Genomic DNA, 27,951 nt, shown 5'->3' with positions numbered 1-27,951 from the left:
CAGACCATCCTGTCAGACACATTCCATCATCACATCTTCCTGTAAACCTGTCACATGATTCACCATTATCACAATGACAGAATTGATACTAAGCAACACTTACTTTGACATTTGTCACCAGACCATCCTGTCAGACACATTCCATCATCACACCTTCCTATAAACCTGTCACATGATGCACCATTATCACAATGACAGAATTGATACTAAGCAACACTTACTTTGACAATTGTCACCAGACCATCCTGTCAGACACATTCCATCATCACACCTTCCTATAAACCTGTCACATGATGCACCATTATCACAATGACAGAATTGATACTAAGCAACACTTACTTTGACAACAGTCACCAGACCATCCTGTCAGACACATTCCATCATCACATCTTCCTGTAAACCTGTCACATGATGCACCATTATCACAATGACCGAATTGATACTAAGCAACACTTACTTTGACAACAGTCACCAGACCATCCTGTCAGACACATTCCATCATCACATCTTCCTGTAAACCTGTCACATGATGCACCATTAAAACAATGACAGAATTGATACTAAGCAACACTTACTTTGACAGTTGTCACCAGACCATCCTGACCATCAGGATTTTTTTTCTGGAGACTAAAATGACCCCAAAATATCTCCACAAAAATCTGATAATATTTTGGCAAACATATTTTGAAAAACTTCGTAAATTATTCAAAATAATTCAGTCAAAATCAATCAATTTTGGCCAAAAAACAGCTGATTTTATATGATTTAAGCAAAACTAAGAACCATCTCCCAAAACACTAAATCTGGGTTTGTCAGACCCGTAAAACAGGTGGTTTTTTTTGTCGCCTAAGCAACACTTACTTTGACAATTGTCACCAGACCATCTTGTCAGACATATTCCATTATGACATGTTCCTATAAACCTGTCACATGATGCACCATTATCACAATGACAGAATTGATACTAAGCAACACTTACTTTGACAGTTGTCACCAGACCATCCTGTCAGACACATTCCATCATCACGTCTTCCTGTACACCTATTACATGATGCACCATTATCACAATGACAGAATTGATACTAAGCAACACTTACTTTGACAGTTGTCACCAGACCATCCTGTCAGACACATTCCATCATCACATCTTCCTGTAAACCTGTCACATGATGCACCATTATCACAATGACAGAATTGATACTAAGCAACACTTACTTTGACAATTGTCCCCAGACCATCCTGTCAGACACATTCCATCATCACGTCTTCCTGTAAACCTATTACATGATGCACCATTATCACAATGACAAAATAGATACTAAGCAACACTTACTTTGACAATTGTCACCAGACCATCCTGTCAGACACATTCCATCATCACATCTTCCTGTACACCTGTCACATGATTCACCATTATCACAATGACAGAATTGATACTAAGCAACACTTACTTTGACAGTTGTCACCAGACCACCCTGTCAGACAAATTCCATTATAACATCTTCCTGTAAACCTGTCACATGATTCACCATTATCACAATGACAGAATTGATACTAAACAACACTTACTTTGACAGTTGTCACCAGACCATCCTGTCAGACAAATTCCATTATAACATCTTCCTGTAAACCTGTCACATGATTCACCATTATCACAATGACAGAATTGATACTAAACAACACTTACTTTGACAGTTGTCACCAGACCATCCTGTCAGACAAATTCCATTATAACATCTTCCTGTAAACCTGTCACATGATTCACCATTATCACAATGACAGAATTGACACTAAGCAACACTTACTTTGACAGTTGTCACCAGACCATCCTGTAAGACACATTCCATTATAACATCTTCCTGTAAACCTGTCACATGATTCACCATTATCACAATGACAGAATTGATACTAAGCAACACTTACTTTGACATTTGTCACCAGACCATCCTGTAAGACATATTCCATAATCACATCTTCCTGTAAACCTGTCACATGATGCACCATTATCACAATGACAGAATTGATACTAAGCAACACTTACTTTGACAGTTGTCACCAGACCATCCTGTCAGACAAATTCCATTATAACATCTTCCTGTAAACCTGTCACATGATCCACTTTGACACTTACACAGGTTTGTACACCCAGCTCCAAACTTTCCTTCAGGGCATGCTGTAATTCATTAAAAAAACAGAGATTACACAAAACAGTAAGTTTCTGGCCATTCACAAATAATGTGAGGAGTCAAATGATTAAGTTTAACATTTTTATTGTGTATTATATTCTGTAACATAATATGGTATTCAATTTATCAGGATAGTTTTTTGCATATTCTTTCCAACAAAACAGGTTTTTCATTGTTTTTACAATGCAGTACTGGAGGACTGCATGTTACAGGGGCTGGATCCACTCTTTGTATGCTCTTCCCATCCATACATTGTATTCCCATCCATCCAGTCATACAGCCACAACCCATAGGGTCTGGCATACAGAACACACTGTATACACAACCCAAAGCTTACCTTGATTACATTCTGTTCCCATCCATCCAGTCATACAGCTACAACACACAGGGTCTGGCATATAGAACACACTGTATACACAACCCAAAGCTTACCTTGATTACATTCTGTTCCCATCCATCCAGTCATACAGCTACAACCCACAGGGTCTGGCATACAGAACACACTGTATACACAACCCAAAGCTTACCTTGATTACATTCTGTTCCCATCCATCCAGTCATACAGCTACAACCCACAGGGTCTGGCATACAGAACACACTGTATACACAACCCAAAGCTTACCTTGATCACATTCTGTTCCCATCCATCCAGTCATACAGCTACAACCCACAGGGTCTGGCATACAGAACACACTGTATACACAACCCAAAGCTTACCTTGATTACATTCTGTTCCCATCCATCCAGTCATACAGCTACAACCCACAGGGTCTGGCATACAGAACACACTGTATACACAACCCAAAGCTTACCTTGATTACATTCTGTTCCCATCCATCCAGTCATACAGCTACAACCCACAGGGTCTGGCATACAGAACACACTGTATACACAACCCAAAGCTTACCTTGATTACATTCTGTTCCCATCCATCCAGTCATACAGCTATAACCCACAGGGTCTGGCATACAGAACACACTGTATACACAACCCAAAGCTTACCTTGATTACATTCTGTTCCCATCCATCCAGTCACACAGCTACAATCTACAGGGTCTGGTATACAGAGCACACTGTATACATGACCCAAAGCTTACCTTGATTACATTCTGTTCCCATCTATCCAGTCATACAGCTACAACCCACAGGGTCTGGCATGCAGAACACACAGTATACACAACCCAAAGCTTACCTTGATTACATTCTGTTCCCATCCATCCAGTCATACAGCTACAACCCACAGGGTCTGGCATACAGAACACACTGTATACACAACCCAAAGCTTACGTTGATCACATTCTGTTCCCATCCATCCAGTCATACAGCTACAACCCACAGGGTCTGGCATACAGAACACACAGTATACACAACCCAAAGCTTACCTTGATTACATTCTGTTCCCATCCATCCAGTCATACAGCTACAACCCACAGGGTCTGGCATACAGAACACATTGTATACACAACCCAAAGCTTACCTTGATTACATTCTGTTCCCATCCATCCACTCATACAGCTACAACCCACAGGGTCTGGCATACAGAACACACTGTATACACAACCCAAAGCTTACCTTGATTACATTCTGTTCCCATCCATCCAGTCATACAGCTACAACCCACAGGGTCTGGCATACAGAACACACTGTATACACAACCCAAAGCTTACCTTGATTACATTCTGTTCCCATCCATCCAGTCATACAGCTACAACCCACAGGGTCTGGCATACAGAACACACTGTATACACAACCCAAAGCTTACCTTGATTACATTCTGTTCCCATCCATCCAGTCATACAGCTACAACCCACAGGGTCTGGCATACAGAACACACTGTATACACAACCCAAAGCTTACCTTGATTACATTCTGTTCCCATCCATCCAGTCATACAGCTATAACCCACAGGGTCTGGCATACAGAACACACTGTATACACAACCCAAAGCTTACCTTGATTACATTCTGTTCCCATCCATCCAGTCACACAGCTACAATCTACAGGGTCTGGTATACAGAGCACACTGTATACATGACCCAAAGCTTACCTTGATTACATTCTGTTCCCATCTATCCAGTCATACAGCTACAACCCACAGGGTCTGGCATACAGAACACACTGTATACACAACCCAAAGCTTACCTTGATTACATTCTGTTCCCATCCATCCAGTCATACAGCTACAACCCACAGGGTCTGGCATACAGAACACACAGTATACACAACCCAAAGCTTACCTTGATTACATTCTGTTCCCATCCATCCAGTCATACAGCTACAACCCACAGGGTCTGGCATACAGAACACATTGTATACACAACCCAAAGCTTACCTTGATTACATTCTGTTCCCATCCATCCACTCATACAGCTACAACCCACAGGGTCTGGCATACAGAACACACTGTATACACAACCCAAAGCTTACCTTGATTACATTCTGTTCCCATCCATCCAGTCATACAGCTACAACCCACAGGGTCTGTCATACAGAACACACTGTATACACAACCCAAAGCTTACCTTGATTACATTCTGTTCCCATCCATCCACTCATACAGCTTCAATCCACAGTGTCTGGCATACAGAACACACTGTATACACAACCCAAAGCTTACCTTGATTACATTCTGTTCCCATCCATCCACTCATACAGCTACAACCCACAGGGTCTGGCATACAGAACACACTGTATACACAACCCAAAGCTTACCATGATTACATTCTGTTCCCATCCATCCACTCATACAGCTACAACCCACAGGGTCTGGCATACAGAACACAATGTATACACAACCCAAAGCTTACCTTGATTACATTATGTTCCCATCCATCCAGTCATACAGCTACAACCCACAGGGTCTGGCATACAGAACACACTATATACACAACCCAAAGCTTACCTTGATTACATTCTGTTCCCATCCATCCACTCATACAGCTACAACCCACAGGGTCTGGCATACAGAACACACTGTATACACAACCCAAAGCTTACCTTGATTACATTCTGTTCCCATCCATCCACTCATACAGCTACAACCCACAGGGTCTGGCATACAGAACACACTGTATACACAACCCAAAGCTTACCTTGATTACATTCTGTTCCCATCCATCCACTCATACAGCTACAACCCACAGGGTCTGGCATATAGAACACACTATATACACAACCCAAATCTTACCTTGATTACATTCTGTTCCCATCCATCCACTCATACAGCTACAACCCACAGGGTCTGGCATACAGAACACACTGTATACACAACCCAAAGCTTACCTTGATTACATTCTGTTCCCATCCATCCACTCATACAGCTACAACCCACAGGGTCTGGCATACAGAACACACTGTATACACAACCCAAAGCTTACCTTGATTACATTCTGTTCCCATCCATCCACTCATACAGCTACAACCCACGGGTCTGGCATACAGAACACACTGTATACACAACCCAAAGCTTACCTTGATTACATTCTGTTCCCATCCATCCACTCATACAGCTACAACCCACAGGGTCTGGCATACAGAACACACTGTATACACAACCCAAAGCTCACCTTGATTACATTCTGTTCCCATCCATCCAGTCACACAGCTACAATCTACAGGGTCTGGTATACAGAGCACACTGTATACATGACCCAAAGCTTACCTTGATTACATTCTGTTCCCATCCATCCAGTCATACAGCTACAACCCATAGGGTCTGGCATACAGAACACACTGTATACACAACCCAAAGCTTACCTTGATTACATTCTGTTCCCATCCATCCAGTCATAGAGCTACAACCCACAGTGTCTGGCATACAGAACACACTGTATACACAACCCAAAGCTTACCTTGATTACATTCTGTTCCCATCCATCCAGTCATACAGCTATAACCCACAGGGTCTGGCATACAGAACACACTGTATACACAACCCAAAGCTTACCTTGATTACATTCTGTTCCCATCCATCCAGTCACACAGCTACAATCTACAGGGTCTGGTATACAGAGCACACTGTATACATGACCCAAAGCTTACCTTGATTACATTCTGTTCCCATCTATCCAGTCATACAGCTACAACCCACAGGGTCTGGCATGCAGAACACACAGTATACACAACCCAAAGCTTACCTTGATTACATTCTGTTCCCATCCATCCAGTCATACAGCTACAACCCACAGGGTCTGGCATACAGAACACACTGTATACACAACCCAAAGCTTACGTTGATCACATTCTGTTCCCATCCATCCAGTCATACAGCTACAACCCACAGGGTCTGGCATACAGAACACACAGTATACACAACCCAAAGCTTACCTTGATTACATTCTGTTCCCATCCATCCAGTCATACAGCTACAACCCACAGGGTCTGGCATACAGAACACATTGTATACACAACCCAAAGCTTACCTTGATTACATTCTGTTCCCATCCATCCACTCATACAGCTACAACCCACAGGGTCTGGCATACAGAACACACTGTATACACAACCCAAAGCTTACCTTGATTACATTCTGTTCCCATCCATCCAGTCATACAGCTACAACCCACAGGGTCTGTCATACAGAACACACTGTATACACAACCCAAAGCTTACCTTGATTACATTCTGTTCCCATCCATCCACTCATACAGCTTCAATCCACAGTGTCTGGCATACAGAACACACTGTATACACAACCCAAAGCTTACCTTGATTACATTCTGTTCCCATCCATCCACTCATACAGCTACAACCCACAGGGTCTGGCATACAGAACACACTGTATACACAACCCAAAGCTTACCATGATTACATTCTGTTCCCATCCATCCACTCATACAGCTACAACCCACAGGGTCTGGCATACAGAACACAATGTATACACAACCCAAAGCTTACCTTGATTACATTCTGTTCCCATCCATCCAGTCATACAGCTACAACCCACAGGGTCTGGCATACAGAACACACTATATACACAACCCAAAGCTTACCTTGATTACATTCTGTTCCCATCCATCCACTCATACAGCTACAACCCACAGGGTCTGGCATACAGAACACACTGTATACACAACCCAAAGCTTACCTTGATTACATTCTGTTCCCATCCATCCACTCATACAGCTACAACCCACAGGGTCTGGCATACAGAACACACTGTATACACAACCCAAAGCTTACCTTGATTACATTCTGTTCCCATCCATCCACTCATACAGGTACAACCCACAGGGTCTGGCATATAGAACACACTATATACACAACCCAAAGCTTACCTTGATTACATTCTGTTCCCATCCATCCACTCATACAGCTACAACCCACAGGGTCTGGCATACAGAACACACTGTATACACAACCCAAAGCTTACCTTGATTACATTCTGTTCCCATCCATCCACTCATACAGCTACAACCCACAGGGTCTGGCATACAGAACACACTGTATACACAACCCAAAGCTTACCTTGATTACATTCTGTTCCCATCCATCCACTCATACAGCTACAACCCACAGGGTCTGGCATACAGAACACACTGTATACACAACCCAAAGCTTACCTTGATTACATTCTGTTCCCATCCATCCACTCATACAGCTACAACCCACAGGGTCTGGAATACAGAACACACTGTATACACAACCCAAAGCTCACCTTGATTACATTCTGTTCCCATCCATCCAGTCACACAGCTACAATCTACAGGGTCTGGTATACAGAGCACACTGTATACATGACCCAAAGCTTACCTTGATTACATTCTGTTCCCATCCATCCAGTCATACAGCTACAACCCATAGGGTCTGGCATACAGAACACACTGTATACACAACCCAAAGCTTACCTTGATTACATTCTGTTCCCATCCATCCAGTCATACAGCTACAACCCACAGTGTCTGGCATACAGAACACACTGTATACACAACCCAAAGCTTACCTTGATTACATTCTGTTCCCATCCATCCACTCATACAGCTACAACGCACAGTGTCTGGCATACAGAACACACTGTATACACAACCCAAAGCTTACCTTGATTACATTCTGTTCCCATCCATCCAGTCATACAGCTACAACCCACAGTGTCTGGCATACAGAACACACTGTATACACAACCCAAAGCTTACATTGATTACATTCTGTTCCCATCCATCCACTCATACAGCTACAACCCACAGGGTCTGGCATACAGAACACACTGTATACACAACCCAAAGCTTACCTTGATTACATTCTGTTCCCATCCATCCACTCATACAGCTACAACCCACAGGGTCTGGCATACAGAACACACTATATACACAACCCAAAGCTTACCTTGATTACATTCTGTTCCCATCCATCCACTCATACAGCTACAACCCACAGGGTCTGGCATACAGAACACACTGTATACACAACCCAAAGCTTACCTTGATCACATTCTGTTCCCATCCATCCAGTCATACAGCTACAACCCACAGGGTCTGGCATACAGAACACACTGTATACACAACCCAAAGCTTACCTTGATTACATTCTGTTCCCATCCATCCACTCATACAGCTACAACCCACAGGGTCTGGCATACAGAACACACTGTATACACAACCCATAGCTTACCTTGATTACATTCTGTTCCCATCCATCCAGTCATACAGCTACAACCCACAGGGTCTGTCATACAGAACACACTGTATACACAACCCAAAGCTTACCTTGATTACATTCTGTTCCCATCCATCCAGTCATACAGCTACAACCCACAGGGTCTGGCATACAGAACACACTGTATACACAACCCATAGCTTACCTTGATTACATTCTGTTCCCATCCATCCACTCATACAGCTTCAACCCATAGTGTCTGGCATACAGAACACACTGTATACACAACCCAAAGCTTACCTTGATTACATTCTGTTCCCATCCATCCAGTCATACAGCTACAACCCACAGGGTCTGTCATACAGAACACTCTGTATACACAACCCAAAGCTTACCTTGATTACATTCTGTTCCCATCCATCCAGTCATACAGCTACAACCCACAGGGTCTGGCATACAGAACACTTTGTATACACAACCCAAAGCTTACCTTGATTACATTCTGTTCCCATCCATCCACTCATACAGCTACAACCCACAGGGTCTGGCATACAGAACACACTGTATACACAACCCAAAGCTTACCTTGATTACATTCTGTTCCCATCCATCCAGTCATACAGCTACAACCCACAGGGTCTGGCATGCAGAACACACTGTATACACAACCCAAAGCTTACCTTGATTACATTCTGTTCCCATCCATCCAGTCATACAACTACAACCCACAGGGTCTGGCATACAGAACACACTGTATACACAACCCAAAGCTTACCTTGATTACATTCTGTTCCCATCCATCCAGTCATACAGCTACAATCAACAGGGTCTGGCATACAGAACACACTATATACACAACTCAAAGCTTACCTTGATTACATTCTGTTCCTATCCATCCAGTCATACAACTACAATCTACAGGGTCTGGCATACAGAGCACACTGTATACATGACCCAAAGCTTACCTTGATTACATTCTGTTCCCATCCATCCAGTCATACAGCTACAACCAACAGGGTCTGGCATACAGAACACACTGTATACACAACCCAAAGCTTACCTTGATTACATTCTGTTCCCATCCATCCAGTCATACAGCTACAACCCACAGGGTCTGGCATACAGAACACACTGTATACACAACCCAAAGCTTACCTTGATTACATTCTGTTTCCATCCATCCAGTCATACAGCTACAACCCACAGGGTCTGGCATACAGAACACACTGTATACACAACCAAAAGCTTACCTTGATTACATTCTGTTCCCATCCATCCAGTCATATAGCTACAACCCACAGGGTCTGGCATACAGAACACACTGTATACACAACCCAAAGCTTTCCTTGATTACATTCTGTTCCCATCCATCCAGTCATACAGCTACAACCCACAGGGTCTGGCATACAGAACACACTGTATACACAACCCAAACCTTACCTTGATTACATTCTGTTCCCATCCATCCAGTCATACAGCTACAACCCACAGGGTCTGGCATACAGAACACACTGTGTACACAACCCAAAGCTTACTTTGATTACATCCTGTTCCCATCCATCCAGTCATACAGCTACAACCCACAGGGTCTGGCATACAGAACACATTGTATACACAACCCATAGCTTACCTTGATTACATTCTGTTCCCATCCATCCAGTCATACAACTACAATCTACAGGGTCTGGCATACAGAACACACTGTATACACAACCCAAAGCTTAATTACCTTGATTACATTCTGGTCCCATCCATCCAGTCATACAGCTTCAACCCACAGGGTCTGGCATACAGAACACACTGTATACACAACCCAAAGCTTACCTTGATTACATTCTGTTCCCATCCACCCAGTCATACAGCTACAACCGACAGGGTCTGGCATACAGAACATACTGTATACACAACCCAAAGCTTACCTTGATTACATTCTGTTCCCATCCATCCAGTCATACAGTTAGAACCCACAGGATCTGGCATACAGAACACACTGTATACACAACCCAAAGCTTACCTTGATTACATTCTGTTCCCATCCATCCAGTCATACAGTTACAACCCACAGGTTTTGGCATACAGAACACACTGTATACACAACCCAAAGCTTACCTTGATTACATTCTGTTCCCATCCATCCACTCATACAGCTACAACCCACAGGGTCTGGCATACAGAACACACTGTATACACAACCCAAAGCTTACCTTGATTACATTCTGTTCCCATCCATCCACTCATACAGCTACAACCCACAGGGTCTGGCATACAGAACACACTGTATACACAACCCAAAGCTTACCTTGATTACATTCTGTTCCCATCCATCCACTCATACAGCTACAACCCACAGGGTCTGGCATACAGAACACACTGTATACACAACCCAAAGCTCACCTTGATTACATTCTGTTCCCATCCATCCAGTCACACAGCTACAATCTACAGGGTCTGGTATACAGAGCACACTGTATACATGACCCAAAGCTTACCTTGATTACATTCTGTTCCCATCCATCCAGTCATACAGCTACAACCCATAGGGTCTGGCATACAGAACACACTGTATACACAACCCAAAGCTTACCTTGATTACATTCTGTTCCCATCCATCCAGTCATACAGCTACAACCCACAGTGTCTGGCATACAGAACACACTGTATACACAACCCAAAGCTTACCTTGATTACATTCTGTTCCCATCCATCCACTCATACAGCTACAACGCACAGTGTCTGGCATACAGAACACACTGTATACACAACCCAAAGCTTACCTTGATTACATTCTGTTCCCATCCATCCAGTCATACAGCTACAACCCACAGTGTCTGGCATACAGAACACACTGTATACACAACCCAAAGCTTACATTGATTACATTCTGTTCCCATCCATCCACTCATACAGCTACAACCCACAGGGTCTGGCATACAGAACACACTGTATACACAACCCAAAGCTTACCTTGATTACATTCTGTTCCCATCCATCCACTCATACAGCTACAACCCACAGGGTCTGGCATACAGAACACACTATATACACAACCCAAAGCTTACCTTGATTACATTCTGTTCCCATCCATCCACTCATACAGCTACAACCCACAGGGTCTGGCATACAGAACACACTGTATACACAACCCAAAGCTTACCTTGATCACATTCTGTTCCCATCCATCCAGTCATACAGCTACAACCCACAGGGTCTGGCATACAGAACACACTGTATACACAACCCAAAGCTTACCTTGATTACATTCTGTTCCCATCCATCCACTCATACAGCTACAACCCACAGGGTCTGGCATACAGAACACACTGTATACACAACCCATAGCTTACCTTGATTACATTCTGTTCCCATCCATCCAGTCATACAGCTACAACCCACAGGGTCTGTCATACAGAACACACTGTATACACAACCCAAAGCTTACCTTGATTACATTCTGTTCCCATCCATCCAGTCATACAGCTACAACCCACAGGGTCTGGCATACAGAACACACTGTATACACAACCCATAGCTTACCTTGATTACATTCTGTTCCCATCCATCCACTCATACAGCTTCAACCCATAGTGTCTGGCATACAGAACACACTGTATACACAACCCAAAGCTTACCTTGATTACATTCTGTTCCCATCCATCCAGTCATACAGCTACAACCCACAGGGTCTGTCATACAGAACACTCTGTATACACAACCCAAAGCTTACCTTGATTACATTCTGTTCCCATCCATCCAGTCATACAGCTACAACCCACAGGGTCTGGCATACAGAACACTTTGTATACACAACCCAAAGCTTACCTTGATTACATTCTGTTCCCATCCATCCACTCATACAGCTACAACCCACAGGGTCTGGCATACAGAACACACTGTATACACAACCCAAAGCTTACCTTGATTACATTCTGTTCCCATCCATCCAGTCATACAGCTACAACCCACAGGGTCTGGCATGCAGAACACACTGTATACACAACCCAAAGCTTACCTTGATTACATTCTGTTCCCATCCATCCAGTCATACAACTACAACCCACAGGGTCTGGCATACAGAACACACTGTATACACAACCCAAAGCTTACCTTGATTACATTCTGTTCCCATCCATCCAGTCATACAGCTACAATCAACAGGGTCTGGCATACAGAACACACTATATACACAACTCAAAGCTTACCTTGATTACATTCTGTTCCTATCCATCCAGTCATACAACTACAATCTACAGGGTCTGGCATACAGAGCACACTGTATACATGACCCAAAGCTTACCTTGATTACATTCTGTTCCCATCCATCCAGTCATACAGCTACAACCAACAGGGTCTGGCATACAGAACACACTGTATACACAACCCAAAGCTTACCTTGATTACATTCTGTTCCCATCCATCCAGTCATACAGCTACAACCCACAGGGTCTGGCATACAGAACACACTGTATACACAACCCAAAGCTTACCTTGATTACATTCTGTTTCCATCCATCCAGTCATACAGCTACAACCCACAGGGTCTGGCATACAGAACACACTGTATACACAACCAAAAGCTTACCTTGATTACATTCTGTTCCCATCCATCCAGTCATATAGCTACAACCCACAGGGTCTGGCATACAGAACACACTGTATACACAACCCAAAGCTTTCCTTGATTACATTCTGTTCCCATCCATCCAGTCATACAGCTACAACCCACAGGGTCTGGCATACAGAACACACTGTATACACAACCCAAACCTTACCTTAAATTACATTCTGTTCCCATCCATCCAGTCATACAGCTACAACCCACAGGGTCTGGCATACAGAACACACTGTGTACACAACCCAAAGCTTACTTTGATTACATCCTGTTCCCATCCATCCAGTCATACAGCTACAACCCACAGGGTCTGGCATACAGAACACACTGTATACACAACCCATAGCTTACCTTGATTACATTCTGTTCCCATCCATCCAGTCATACAACTACAATCTTCAGGGTCTGGCATACAGAACACACTGTATACACAACCCAAAGCTTAATTACCTTGATTACATTCTGGTCCCATCCATCCAGTCATACAGCTTCAACCCACAGGGTCTGGCATACAGAACACACTGTATACACAACCCAAAGCTTACCTTGATTACATTCTGTTCCCATCCACCCAGTCATACAGCTACAACCCACAGGGTCTGGCATACAGAACATACTGTATACACAACCCAAAGCTTACCTTGATTACATTCTGTTCCCATCCATCCAGTCATACAGTTAGAACCCACAGGATCTGGCATACAGAACACACTGTATACACAACCCAAAGCTTACCTTGATTACATTCTGTTCCCATCCATCCAGTCATACAGTTACAACCCACAGGTTTTGGCATACAGAACACACTGTATACACAACCCAAAGCTTACCTTGATTACATTCTGTTCCCATCCATCCAGTCATACAGCTACAACCAACAGGGTCTGGCATACAAAACACACTGCCTGGACATGATGGAACACCAGCTGAAAGTCCGCATTCATGTTCACAGTGCCAGCCAAGCTTATTTTCTCCACAAGCTGTAAAGATAGTAGCAATTATGAACATTTTTGAGACAGTTTAAAAACTGAACTAAAATGCTGAGCCAATTTGTAAAAGGGTGTTCATTCAATAAATATATAGTTAGGGGAGAGTGCGGACAGGTACACCCACTATGTAATTCTCAGCACTACAGACATCGGGGAAATTAGGTGACATAGGTCATCATAAACTTCTCATTTTAGCCATGCAACATATTGGAACATGTTCATCGAATTGTAGCCAAAACAGAAATATTACACCAAAATGCAAATTTTTCTTGCAATATTGTATTATCATTGCTGGTACATAAAACTGGAGGGCGGACCTGCTCCATTGGCGTATTATGCAAAAAGTTATGTGGTATCACTATTATTAATTTTTGTGCATTTCAGGCGCATTTATTCCATAAAACTGTATCATGTTTAAACAAAATATGAAGTGTATCTCTTTAAATGGCATATATTGCCGATTGTGACAAAATATTTATCACACGTTTTAACATGTTTAATGTGATGATGAATTGTTGTCTATGGTGGCAAAATAATGACTATTGTCTTACATGACAATATTGAATTTGTTTTTCAAAGACACAAAATAATTGAATACTGTGTAATGGTGTCAGGAGTTCATTTGTGTTTGTGCAATGTCAAATCCATCCTAGGTAGGATTGTGATCTCGATATTGTAACTGGCGAACAATTGGTCGAGAAAACTTGAGTCGACGCAAGTTGTCTTTTATACCAAATGTTTGTTGGTTTACACTATCAGATTCACCATTGCAGGATCCAAATAACTTTTGTGACTGAAAAGTTAACTCAAATGATTTTGAGTTGTTGAAGGTGTTACATAGGCCTATGTGTTAATGAAATGGTTATCATTTCTATTGAATGTATATAGAGGGCCAATGCCTTGATTTATAAGTAAAATGCAATTTGAAATGAAATTGTATGAGTATTTTGAAATGTATTTGAAATGTGTGAAAAATGATAGAATCGTCAAATTATATAAATAGACGAAAATATGTGTACAATTAACAATGTGTTAATTTTGATACACTGAGTCTTTATCTGTTAAAAGTAGCATGTGATACAAAATTGTTGAACAATGTGGAAAGTCGGATATGAAGTTATTTGGTGTTTAATATTCTGTGTGAATGAATAGGTGTTATTATATAGTATAGATGTGGTTAAATAATCTGTGCGATATGTGTTAAATTTCCTTATGTATTATTACACGTAGGCGCACTTGAATATACTTAAGGGGTTAAGTGTATGTTGTGTACTTTGTGTTATTTTTTGCTAGTTTGCCATAAACATAATTGTCCTAAGTGTTTGTGTTGTCACTCAAGTCTCTCTATGTTTCATGTACATTGTTAAATTAAAAATGCAATGAGAAAAAAATCTTGATTGTACAATTATTGAAAATAATGTATCTGAGAGAATTATGTTTAAAAGATAATTTGGTATAAAATTGGGAATGTACAATATTAATAGGCCAAGCAATTGTACATGTTTATCTGCATGTAATCAGTTGTTAAAAGATGTATGTGCTAACCATTTATTTGTTTTCCTTCGCGATAGCTTGGAAAAGAAAATCGCAATTAGGCCATTTTAACATTTGATGCGTGCAGGTGCTGAGTTTCAAGCTGGGACATCGCGCGGTCCCTGATGAAACTTTAACGCTTTTCTAAAATTATTCGGTTGGACGCAAAAATACGAAGTTATTGAGTCTACATAAATCTTCTAGCGCGGAGATCTACTTCCAAGTTCAACTTTTAAAAAAAAATGATTGTCTTCAAGTTCTACGTGGCTTCAATTGCACTGAGTGAAGCAAGGATTTGTTTCTCCGTGAATAAAGTCGTCACTACTTGCTAACCTTGTGACTGATGCAGGTCTATTCAACTTTGGTTCACGATGGATAGTTAGACTGGTAACATAATGACGATTCTAATGTCATCATTGTCTTCAAGTTCTACGTGGCTTCAGATGTATTTTATTGTATCATTTATATTTGTCGTATGTATTTGGTTAAAAGAATATGACTTGTATGACTTCCATCTTGATATTATGTGTCAATGATGCATGGTCTATAAATAAGTCGGATTCAGTTTTGTTTAAAAAATGGCATTTTATTAGCAATTATTGTATGTTCTTAAATTGCCAGGAGTCAATTATTTAAGGGGGAGCGTATGTTGTGACGATAATTCAGTCAATAATTGATTATTGATCATAGTGCAGAAAGCTATGATAACTATTCATTAAGTGAACGTTTTTATATCCGATTCCGTGCATCAATTGCACTGAGTGAAGCAAGGATTTGTTTCTCCGTGAATAAAGTCGTCACTCCTTGCTAACCTTGTGACTGATGCAGGTCTATTCAACTTTGGTTCACGATGGATAGTTAGACTGGTAACATGATGACGATTCTAATGTCATCATTGTCTTCAAGTTCTATGTGGCTTCAGATGTATTTTATTGTGTCATTTATATTTGTCGTATGTATTTGGTTAAAAGAATATGACTTGTATGACTTCCATCTTGATATTATGTGTCAATGATGCATGGTCTATAAATAAGTCGGATTCAGTTTTGTTAAAAAAAATGGCATTTTATTAGCAATTATTGTATGTTCTTAAATTGCCAGGAGTCAATTATTTAAGGGGGGAGCGTATGTTGTGACGATAATTCAGTCAATAATTGATTATTGATCATAGTGCAGAAAGCTATGATAACTATTCATTAAGTGAACGTTTTTATATCCGATTCCATGCATCAATTGCACTGAGTGAAGCAAGGATTTGTTTCTCCGTGAATAAAGTCGTCACTCCTTGCTAACCTTGTGACTGATGCAGGTCTACTCAACTTTGGTTCACGATGGATAGTTAGACTGGTAACATGATGACAATTCTAATGTCATCATGTCTTGCCGTGATTCATATTAAATTATACTACTTGTGTGATGTAACTCTGGTAAGATTTTATATTAATTCATACACCTTGTATTTTGATCAGTTTAACGTAAATTCATAATAAATTCTTATACTTAATTTCTGTTTCATTTGATTATTTCGAGATAGTCATTCCTGTTTCCGTTCATTCCCTCATCCCTTGGGACTCCAAATCTGGTACCTCGCTCTTCCTTCCCATGAATTCCCCAATTAAAATTCATAACACTTTTGCACCATATTTCATCAGTTTAGCTTCAAAATGGCAATGGCGTGCATTTGTACAATGAACTTATTCTGTCGCCAAAAGGTGCTGGATTCACTATACTTCAAGAAATATTGTCCAGCCCCATCCCCCCAATGTCAAAAAGAAATCTATGCCACTGCTAACTTTGGACCTCTACATTGTACCCTGACCCTCTTCCCTGACCAAGAACCCTTCAATATATTTAGTAACACCCCAGGAGAGAATGACTACCCTATATACGCTTGCTAAATGTTAGCATTGAATATGTTATTGTTATGCAATATTTTAAACTATTTTTTGATTAGGATGAACTTACCCCACTATATGCGCAAACCTGTCCCAGCATGGGGCAAGTTCCTCACTTTGCAAACAAAAAATTGTTTGTTCTACTCTGTTGCTATTAATTGTAAGGCCTACAGTCTTCAGATTGTGGTTGTATACAGACAAGACATAGGGCTTTTATGTGTGGCTTCTCAGGTCTGTCCTAACCTTAAAATTGTAATTGCTAGGTTGGTCAGAAAAAATAGGACAGTTAATACTCCCAGCTCTCTCCTATTATTTGGCATGCAATGATTAAAAATATCACCTTTAGTTAATCAAAATACTTGATGTCCTTCCTGCAGAATTACAACTTCAAATTGGATATCAAAAATTGTTTTGTTAATGAGTTGGTAAAAAAACACAAACTAGAGATAATTTGCGCTCACAGAGCGCAGACAATCGCAAGGCATGTAACCCTTTAATGGCCGTTTGACCTGACCTTTGACCTTAATGTTTCCCGGTCACGAGGTTTGTTGTCACTGAAATTAAGCCCCATACCCCTTACAGACAATGAAATTACGGTATAAGATTTGACCCCAGATAACCTTTGACCTGACCTGCATAAAGTGTTCCAACATATTCCCCTGGTCATTAAGTTTGTTGTCACCGAGTTTGAGCCTCGTACCCCTTACAGATGACCAAAAAATGCATTTCTAAAATTTGACCTTTGACCTGACCCCTGCAAAAACGCTCCCCTGGTCATGAGATTTGTTGTCACTGAGTTTGAGCCCCATACCCCTTACAGATGTCCAGAAAAGGAAATTATAAGATTTGACCCAGATAACCTTTGACCTGACCTCTGCAAAGTGTTCCAAAATATTCCCCTGGTCATTAAGTTTGTTGTCACAGAGTTTGAGTCCCGTACCAATTACAGATGTACAGAAAATGCATTTCTTAAATTTGACCTCTGCAGTACCTTTGACCTGACCCCTGTAAAATGTTCCCCTGGTCATGAGATTTGTTGTCACTGAGTTTGAAGCCCATACCCCTTACGGATGTTGAGATAATGCATTTGTAAGATTTTACCCCTTTAATGACCTTTGACCCCAATTCTTTGTACAACTTTTAGACACTGGCTAAAGGCGATGCAGGTATGCAAGTGACGACATTGTGTTATGTAATTTGTGGAAGAAGAAGCATTTTTAGTGAAAATCACATTTTGGCCATAATGACCTTTGGATGACCTTTGACCCCGAGTTGGTCATGTAACATTTGTGCCCCCACCCAATGGTCCTTGTGCCCAAATATGGTCACATTGGCTTAAAGCATATGGCTACGATGGCGCGTTAAAAGTTTGACAGAAGAAAGAAAGAAAGAAAGAAAGAAGAACTGACCAAAAACAGAACACTCGCAAATTGGAAATTTGCGATTGTAATGAAATTTTAATATGTTTAAACTTCTTGTTTAAAATGTTAAGCAAGACATGACCTGACTTAAAATCAATATACTAGGAATAAATGAAACCAGGTGGACAAATAATGGAGACTTCAAAATCGATGACTTCAAGATGATTTATACAGGTGGTGACAAGCATGAGAAAGGAGTTGGGCTACTGCTAGATGCAGATATGGCTAAATGTGTGCCAGGCTATAGGACTGTAAGTGAGAGAGTTTTGCTGGTCAAACTACAAGGACAACCTTTCAATATCTCTGTTATTGTAGTATACTAGCGGTCACCCGTCTTTCGCGATTCGTAAATAAATGCAATTTTACAAATGCATCACCATGATCACCACCCTCCGAGTTTTTATTGCGACCAATTTTACCAACTCCCTAATTTATTGCCGATTGATCAGTTGTTTAATTTAATTAATTTTAATCAACTTTTTCTTTGTTGCCACCCGTGTTGCCCCTATCCTTCCATTCTTTCCACTGTTCCCCTTTAACTCACATCCCTCTTCTCCCTCTGCATGTTATCTGTCCCTAGTATCATGGTTTTAGTAGTAGGTCTACTTCTTCCTAGTCAACTGCTAAAAAAATTTGTGAATTTGAAACATAATGTACAACAGCTATTAATTTGTATTTTGCCATGTTGGCAAAGTTTGGTGTCACTCATGCAATGCATCGCGGATTGTTAAACAATATCGCCAACCCATGGCACCCATGCACTCACTCATTTTGATTTTCCCGTGTTCATTAGTCCCACTTGCTTTAGAAGCAGCGTGCTGATTCGCGATGTCGCGAGATGACGCGAACTAAATGATACACGTTTTTCTTGTTTGATGCGGCGTGTTGATACGCGAAGACGCAAGAATTTTTTGTTTGACGCGATGGAGTTGTTAGGCGGACATAGTAACTGATACTCACTATTTTGAGGTCCCTGGATATTTGTTAACGGTATTTTTGCTCATTTTTAGACTTTAATCACTTAGATTTTAAAAAATGAGGTGAATATGCAGCGTAACTCGGTGAATGATTAAGTTTGCAAAAGTGAAATTTGCAGTTGCATCACCACCGTTCGAGTTTTTATCCCGAAAAGTTTTGCAACTCGGTAATTTGTTATAGATGCCCCCACAGCAGAGAGCACAGAAGAGGAGATTGATGCTTTTTACGATAAACTGAAGGAAGCAAAGTCTCAGTGCAAATCAGATGAAATACAACTGATCATGGGAGATTTGAATGCAAAGGTGGGGCAAGGACAAGATGGCAAAACAGTAGGCGAGTTTGGACTTGGAGAAAGAAATCAGCGTGGTGATAGGTGGGTGCAGTGGTGTGAAGCAAACAACATGGTAATCACAAACACTTGGTTTAAGGAGCACCCCAGAAGAATATATACATGGAAGAGCCCTGGGGTTCGCATGAGGAACCAGATAGATTTCATAACCATTAATGACAGATTTAGAAGAGCAGTGAAACATGCGAAGACACACCCAGGGGCAGACTGCGGAAGTGATCATATACCAGTAGTATGCACACTTCGTTGTAGGCTGAGAAAGTTGAAGAGAGCAAAGATCATGAAGAAGGCAGATTTTGAACAGCTAAAGAAACCAGAGATCTGAATGGAGAATTCCATCAAAGTGGAGAACAGGTTTGAGCAACTTACAGACGAAGGAGAAGAGATGACATGGGAATCAATGAGAGATATCTTAGTTGAAACAGCAGAGGAATGCCTGCCAAAGAAGAAAAGAGCAAGTGGATGACAGAAGAAATTCTATCAATGATGAGGGACAGGCAAAAGATCACAGACAGGAAGAATATAGAGAGTTGGACAGGCAAATAAAGAAACGTTGCAAGGAGGCCAAAGAGACCTGGCTGAATAGTGAAAGTGCCAAAATTGAGAGTCAATTTGGAGTGAATTAGAATGTGTACCAGAGGATAAATGAGATCTCAGGCAGGAAATCAGGCTGTTCAAGCTCTGGGTGCATCAAGGCAAAGAATGGTACTATGCTGGTAGGGAAAAGATGAGGTAAAGAAAAGATGGAATGAATATGTTATTTCACGACGTAAGGGACGGTTTACCAAGCTTTCCAGATTCTATTGAGGGTCCAAAGATATTGCAGTCAGAGGTTCAATCAGCTATAAAAATGATGAGCAGAAATAAGTCTGCCGGGCCAGATGGAATAGTTGTTGAAATGATTGAAGCATTAGAGGATTATGGAATTGAGAAACTGACAGGAGTTATCAACAGAATGTATATATGATTATGGGATATTTCCAGAAGACCTGAGCAAATCAATCTTTATTGCTCTTCCCAAGAAACCTGGCACTGTGGATTGTGAACAACACCGTACAATTAGCCTTATGACTATGAGCCATGTTACAAAGATAATTCTAAGAATCCTGTTACTCTGTGCAAGAAGTAGAATAAAACCTGAGATTGGTAAAGAGCAGTTCGGCTTTGTAGAAGATGCTGGTACCAGGAATGCAATTTATGTCTTGAGAATGATAACAGAGACAGCGGTAGAGATGCAGAAGGATGTTTTCATGTGTTTCATTGACTACTCAAAAGCCTTTGACAAGGTGAGACATGATCAGCTTTTTGAAGATCTTGGTAAGCTAGACCTGCATGGAAAGGATCTACGACTGTTGCAGAACCTTTATTGGAACCAAACAGCGTGCATAAGGGTGGATGGAGATTGTAGTGAATATACAAGCATTAAGAGAGGAGTCAGATAGGGATGTGTGATGTCACCAGATCTCTTTAATTATTACAGTGAGCTGATTCTAAGGGAGCTAGAAAAGGAAAATGGTATCCGTACAGGTGGACATAACATTTAAATTGCAAGAAGACAGAGTGTATGGTGGTATCAAAGACTGAAAGCCCAACATGCATATTGAAGGTGAAAGATCAAAGTATTAAGAAAGTTTCCTCCTTCAACTACCTTGGCAGTCAAATCAAAGAAGATGCAAGATGTATTAAGGAGGTAAAGAGAAGAATTGCACTCTGCATTCTCAAAATTAGACAAGATCTTAAAAAACAGTGCCCTCAGTATAGAGACCAGAATTCGGGTACTCAACTGCTATGTCGTTCCTGTACTATTGTCTGTCCAATTAACTTAGACACCCAGTTTTTGTTACTTATTTGAAAAAATATCCACTTTCAAAGAAAGTCATGAAAGAAAAGTGTTAACATTCGCTGAGACCTAACGGGTTTTTGTGTTTCCAAAGCATTGAGTGAGAGTTTACCAGAAATTCTATTGAAATTGAAAGGTTTTTCTCAGCACTTTAAAAAATAATCTGGTAGAAGTTGGGTACCATTATTTTGGAAGGTCTTATTATACAGATTTGTAGGTATTGTGATTTTGGATAGTGAATGGATGAATAGTTATAAGATGAATTAGTTATACTCCTCACCAAAAACATTTTATAAAAATGAAAAATATAATTCAGTTCATAAAATGCAGACAGTGTTTCTAATTGGGATATTTATTCTTAGTGTATTAACTCAGTGATCCCAGCTGTCCCTCAACCAATTACAACAATTCGGCGCGGTATTTGAATCTTGTTCTGTGCATGCTTTTGGCTTGGCCTAATTCCAAGAAAATACAAATTGTATACCCTTTGAATGTTCTGATGTTATTGGTGAGGAGTATAATTCACAATACACTCCAGACGCATAGTAACTTGCCCTATCATTTGTTATAATGCACCAACTGTGACATCTTTTGAGTTATGCATGAAATTATTGATTGGCTCCAAACAAAGGATTTGAACCTGTGTCCTTCACCGAAATCATGGCACAGAGCAGTCCATTCAATCAAATATTGTCATCAACCTATTTGATCGTAGTGTATTTGTTATACGTGTGAAACGACCTCACGCGGTAGATTGCAAACATGCTTTTGTTGAATGCATTTGAGTAGACCACCATTATTGTGAATTAGTAAAAGGATCAAAGAAAAAAGGGTGGCATCACTGATCAATATACATGATTACAATGTTCAAGCACCCCTTACTGTAAATAGATTATCCCATCAAAAGTTTCAAGTCATTATGAATATTCGGCTGGACCCAGATATATTGCTGTAAATCGGTCAAAATTGAATAAAAGTAGACAAGGAAGAATATTTTTTCATCACTTTACTAATAATTTCTGTTAGGTCTGACCATGTTTAACAACTTTTCTTTCATGACTTTTTGCCAAAGTGAAAACTTTTCGAAATATATCCTAAAAACCGGGTGTCTAAGTTATTTGGACAGACAATAATGTATGGAAGTGACGCATGGTCAATAACAACAGACATTAAAAGTAGATTGGAGAGCTGTGAGATGTGGTTCCTTAGAAGAATGATGAAGATCCCATGGACTGATAAAGTGTCTAATGACGATGTCTTAAGTAGAACAAATGTGAACAGGAAGCTGTTTAACGTGGAATCAGAGTTAAGCAGCTCAAATTCCTTGGTCATATCCTTAGAAAGAATGGTTTCGAGAACCTAGTATTGACAGGAAGAATAGAAGGCACGGAGCCGAGGCAGGAAGAGAGTGATGTGGTTATCAAATCTGAAAGACTGGCTAAAAGAAAGGGGAGCTGAACATAAAGCGACAGAGCTTCTGGAAATGGCCTATAACAGAGAATTGTGGCATGACATGATCACCAACGTCCTAGGATATGGCACCTAGAGAGAGAGAGAGAGAGAGAGAGAGAGAGAGAGAGAGAGAGAGAGAGAGAAACTTCTTGTATTATGTCAGTTTATTATTAACAATAGGTGTCAGGGTTATTGATTTAAATCACTATTTTTTTAAATCACTGATTTAAATCAACTGTTTCTACTAGCTTCTGTTTTACCATTTTGGATAAATTCAAGTTACTTTCTTTCTTAAATTGGCTGTTTAACTTCATTTTTAATAATTCTACATCTTTTGGATACAATTAAAATACCACTATGATGTCATTTTACCATTGCTAAATTCATCTTCAAGGTACAGAATTCATCAGGATTTGTAAATTTATACCTTATAGGATTGGACATATGTCTAGCATGCCATTGGTCTCTTTTTACTCTATCATTGGTAAAGCAGTTCTTTTAATAAAAAAATCAACAAAACTGATTTAAATAAATAAATAATATATAAAAAAAGGGGAAAAAACAACAATTTAAATCAAATAAATCAATTTTATTTATTTTTTTTTAAATAAAAATAATCCCCAACCCTGATAGGCATTTACATCTTAATTCAAACCTCTTTCAGATTCAGGTTCATCACAAAATACCATTTTGTACTTGTCCCCTATGTACCATTTCAGGATCAAAAGTACAATTTAAAGGCCCTATCTGTGATTTACCAAATCAGAAAATCTAATAAAAAATCCATCAGAACCTAGCATTTTTGTAGGTATAGGAGTGCCACCATACTCTACATGTGATATGATGCCTGCCTCCTTAAAATAATAAGCCATATTGTAACATTTCTATAAAAAAAGGGTATTTCTTTTACATCAAAAGACAGCTTTTACTGTAGTAGTATTGTAGTATCTCTACCTACACGTATTTGTATGAAGCTAATTCAAGTCAATACTGATTTTTCCTTGTTTTTTGTGTCAATTGTTTCATTTCAAAAAATACCTGAATGGACCTTTAAAGTTGGTTTATGAGTCTTATACACAAATTTGATTACATACCTGTAAGACAGTTAGGTCCAGTGAATCCGGGTCTACATTCACACTCTCCAGTCTTGTCATCACATATGCCTCCATTGTAACAGTTATCGCATATCTTTGTACAAGATGGGGGATTCCATATACCGTGATTGCAGCCTGCAAAAACACCAGTAGTAACAGACAGTTAATTACAGTGGCGATGGAAGCATTAAAATATAATGGGGGTGTGGTGGGGATGAGTGCATTTGTTTCTGTTTTACTACACAGCGGCCTTCGCCATCGGGCCAAAGTGTTTTTTAAATGCATAAAAACAACTTGGTTTTAATGCTAATGATTGCATGTTCTAGGGAAGTCTGATTATCTTTATGAAATAGCCAAGTGGGCCGGTTTTCGCTGAAGTATTTTTTGTGTAAAAACTGAAGCATTCTATGTATAAAGGAATATATGAATATTAACTGCACAACATGTAGAACGATTGGTGATACCCAATTGTGGTACAATTGGTGTTGTTTAGGAGGGGGAGAATTTTATTTCAATTTTATATACGTCAAAATATTTTTTGAATTTACTGAAAATTAACGCTCAAAAAATGATGAAAAATCTATGTAATTTTTACATAGGACCCCGATAAAGATTACTGTATCGTTTTTATGGTAATCTAATCTTCCATTTTTTAAAAACATCTTGGGGGTTCTATGTGAAAATCTTGAATAAACTGGGGGAACCCAACGTCTATACTCCAGGGACTATAGGCCTACAAGAAAATGGCAGACTCCCTATACATTGCACAGACCGATATACCATGCACAATGCAGTCAAAATCGATATTATGTGCAGCACAATACACGTATTGTTGTATTTCTATGGTATACCCGAGAAATGTTGGAGTTGCCTACATGTATAACCTATATGTTTAAAATTCAGTCTGGCTACCAACTACTCATGTGGTCCAATGGATTAGCGCGCTGGACTTGAAGATTCTGTATGCAGCTGTGGTGTGGGTTCGAGGCCCACCTCTGCCAAACTGAAATTTACTTTTTTTTTTTAATTTCATATTTGGGAAATGGGACTGGGCTAATTTATGTATGCTGAAATCAGTTTGACACTGAAAATATTCATGCTTGTTTGTTACTATGTAGGTTGACTTTAATACCTCTGACAATTAATCTAATCAGGCTTCCTGCATAGTCCCAGTTACTCCAGTATGTATGGTACACCCCAGCATGCTGTTCTGTTGCACTGTTAATTGTGTATTGTGTACTACCCTGTTGCACCACCTTGAAATCGTCCACTTGATCACCTTGTTTCTCCCATTTGATGATTTCATTTTGTGGTGCATTGACAACATCTGAATCTACATTGAGGTCTACACGTTCAGCATTGTTCACTGTCACAGTAAATTGTCCAGCAGATGGTTTTAAAAGTCCTGTTGAAAATGAAGCATAGATATATCACCTTGATGGTACTCAGCACAGGTACAGACAAAGGAAAAACAGGGGATGTATATTTGTTTGTGATATATGGATGTATCCTTAACATAAGGCTGTTTAGGTTTTTGTACATGCTGTTACTCATGACATATCATTTGGTCCACAAAGGCACTAGGAAAGGATATAACATGCTATTCATTATTCAAGATAATAAATTTCTGGCCCGGGAGAACTACCCATAGGCACAGTTATTTCGTTTATATTAGCATGCATCAACCTGGCAGCAAGATTTCGCAGCAAGTTTTCATGAATACACGCTAGGTGTGGTGCACCTCACATAACAGCAATTTCAAAGGTTATTTAACAGGTTAGTAGTACCAATGGCGCCGTACATAAGGTAAAATTTGCGATCCTAACATGTCAGAAATTAAATGCATTATTATGATGTATAAAGAATGAATGTTTTGAGCAAGTTTCATTTAAATTATTAGGTTGCCTTCAGATTTTGTTACTTTCAACTATTGTTTAGCATTGAAGAATGGAAAACAGGAAGGTTGAAAATGACTTGTGTGTACACATACATACGCAATTGCAAAACGTTTGACGGATCATGCGTACATTCCACAGGACATGCGTTTAGTGTGCCCATCCCTAATTACATAGCTATACATCATTAAACATCTAAAGTGAAGCTAGAAGAGAAACATTCCGTAAAAATGATAAAATTGTTGGCAGCGGGCTGCCAACAATTTGCTCTTTTGCTTTTTTAATTTCTATAATTAGCAATGCTGTAAAATCTGAAATGTTTTACAAAAAAAACCCAGAGACATGGAAACGGTAGAAACTTTCTGTAAATAAACCGGTACAGTTGCTGTAATAAATGGACAATTGCCAGCCCAGCTGAAGAAAACATAAGGAAATATTTCTCACAATAGTGGCAGGAGGACCATACCTGTCATGCTAACAGTTAGGGTTAGGCCCTAATGAAATGAACTAGAATAACAGTATAATGTTATTATGTCATATTGATAAAATGTTCGTCAATTCTTTGTTTCACAATGAATTGATAACTCAATCATGATCATTTCCAAATACTTTACCACTTATCATATAATGAATATGTTAAAGTTTGGCTGGACTTAGAAGGTTCATCACAAAATAATATCAAAATGTAAACCAACTCACTATTTGTAGCCATAATGGTAACAGGTACCCTTGTAGTTTGTCCTGATTTAAAAACTTCACAGTAGTAAACACCGACAGAATCAGAGGTGGATCCAGGTAGGAACTGATAAAATGTATATATGTTGTCGGTATGCCTGTAAGGATATGAACCCACAGGCAATGATAATGTATCATCTGGTGGTGTGCTTCCATTCAAGACGTGTCTTCCAGTTTGTATATTATTCACCAAATAAGTGTCTGGTTGACTTAAAATACAAGTGAAGTATGGTGTACTTGCAGTATTTGCACCATAAGGAGTAGGTGTTACAGACATCAGATGCACGGTCCCTGAAATATGAACCAGGTCTGCCTCATGAGTATTTGTCCAAAATATAATTCACAACAAGAAGATCATAATAATAATAATAATAATGAATAATG

The 27,951-nt window shown here is 39.9% G+C and overlaps 1 protein-coding gene across 1 annotated transcript; it reads right to left on the bottom strand.

Moving 5' to 3' along the window:
• Positions 1 to 12: 12 nt before the first annotated feature.
• LOC140167602 (uncharacterized) lies at positions 13 to 27,844 on the bottom strand. Its single transcript, XM_072190903.1, is given in 10 exon segments — positions 13 to 47; positions 222 to 321; positions 323 to 393; positions 1,098 to 1,151; positions 1,924 to 2,026; positions 2,397 to 2,482; positions 14,217 to 14,366; positions 24,938 to 25,072; positions 26,070 to 26,342; positions 27,532 to 27,844. Coding segments are annotated over 10 exon segments (1,320 nt in total).
• Positions 27,845 to 27,951: the final 107 nt, after the last annotated feature.

Source organism: Amphiura filiformis, chromosome 1, assembly GCF_039555335.1.
Source record: "Amphiura filiformis chromosome 1, Afil_fr2py, whole genome shotgun sequence".
NCBI classification, from domain to species: Eukaryota; Metazoa; Echinodermata; class Ophiuroidea; order Amphilepidida; family Amphiuridae; genus Amphiura; species Amphiura filiformis.
Note: the sequence above shows the minus strand (reverse complement) of the source record. Positions and strands in the feature narration are given on the sequence as shown.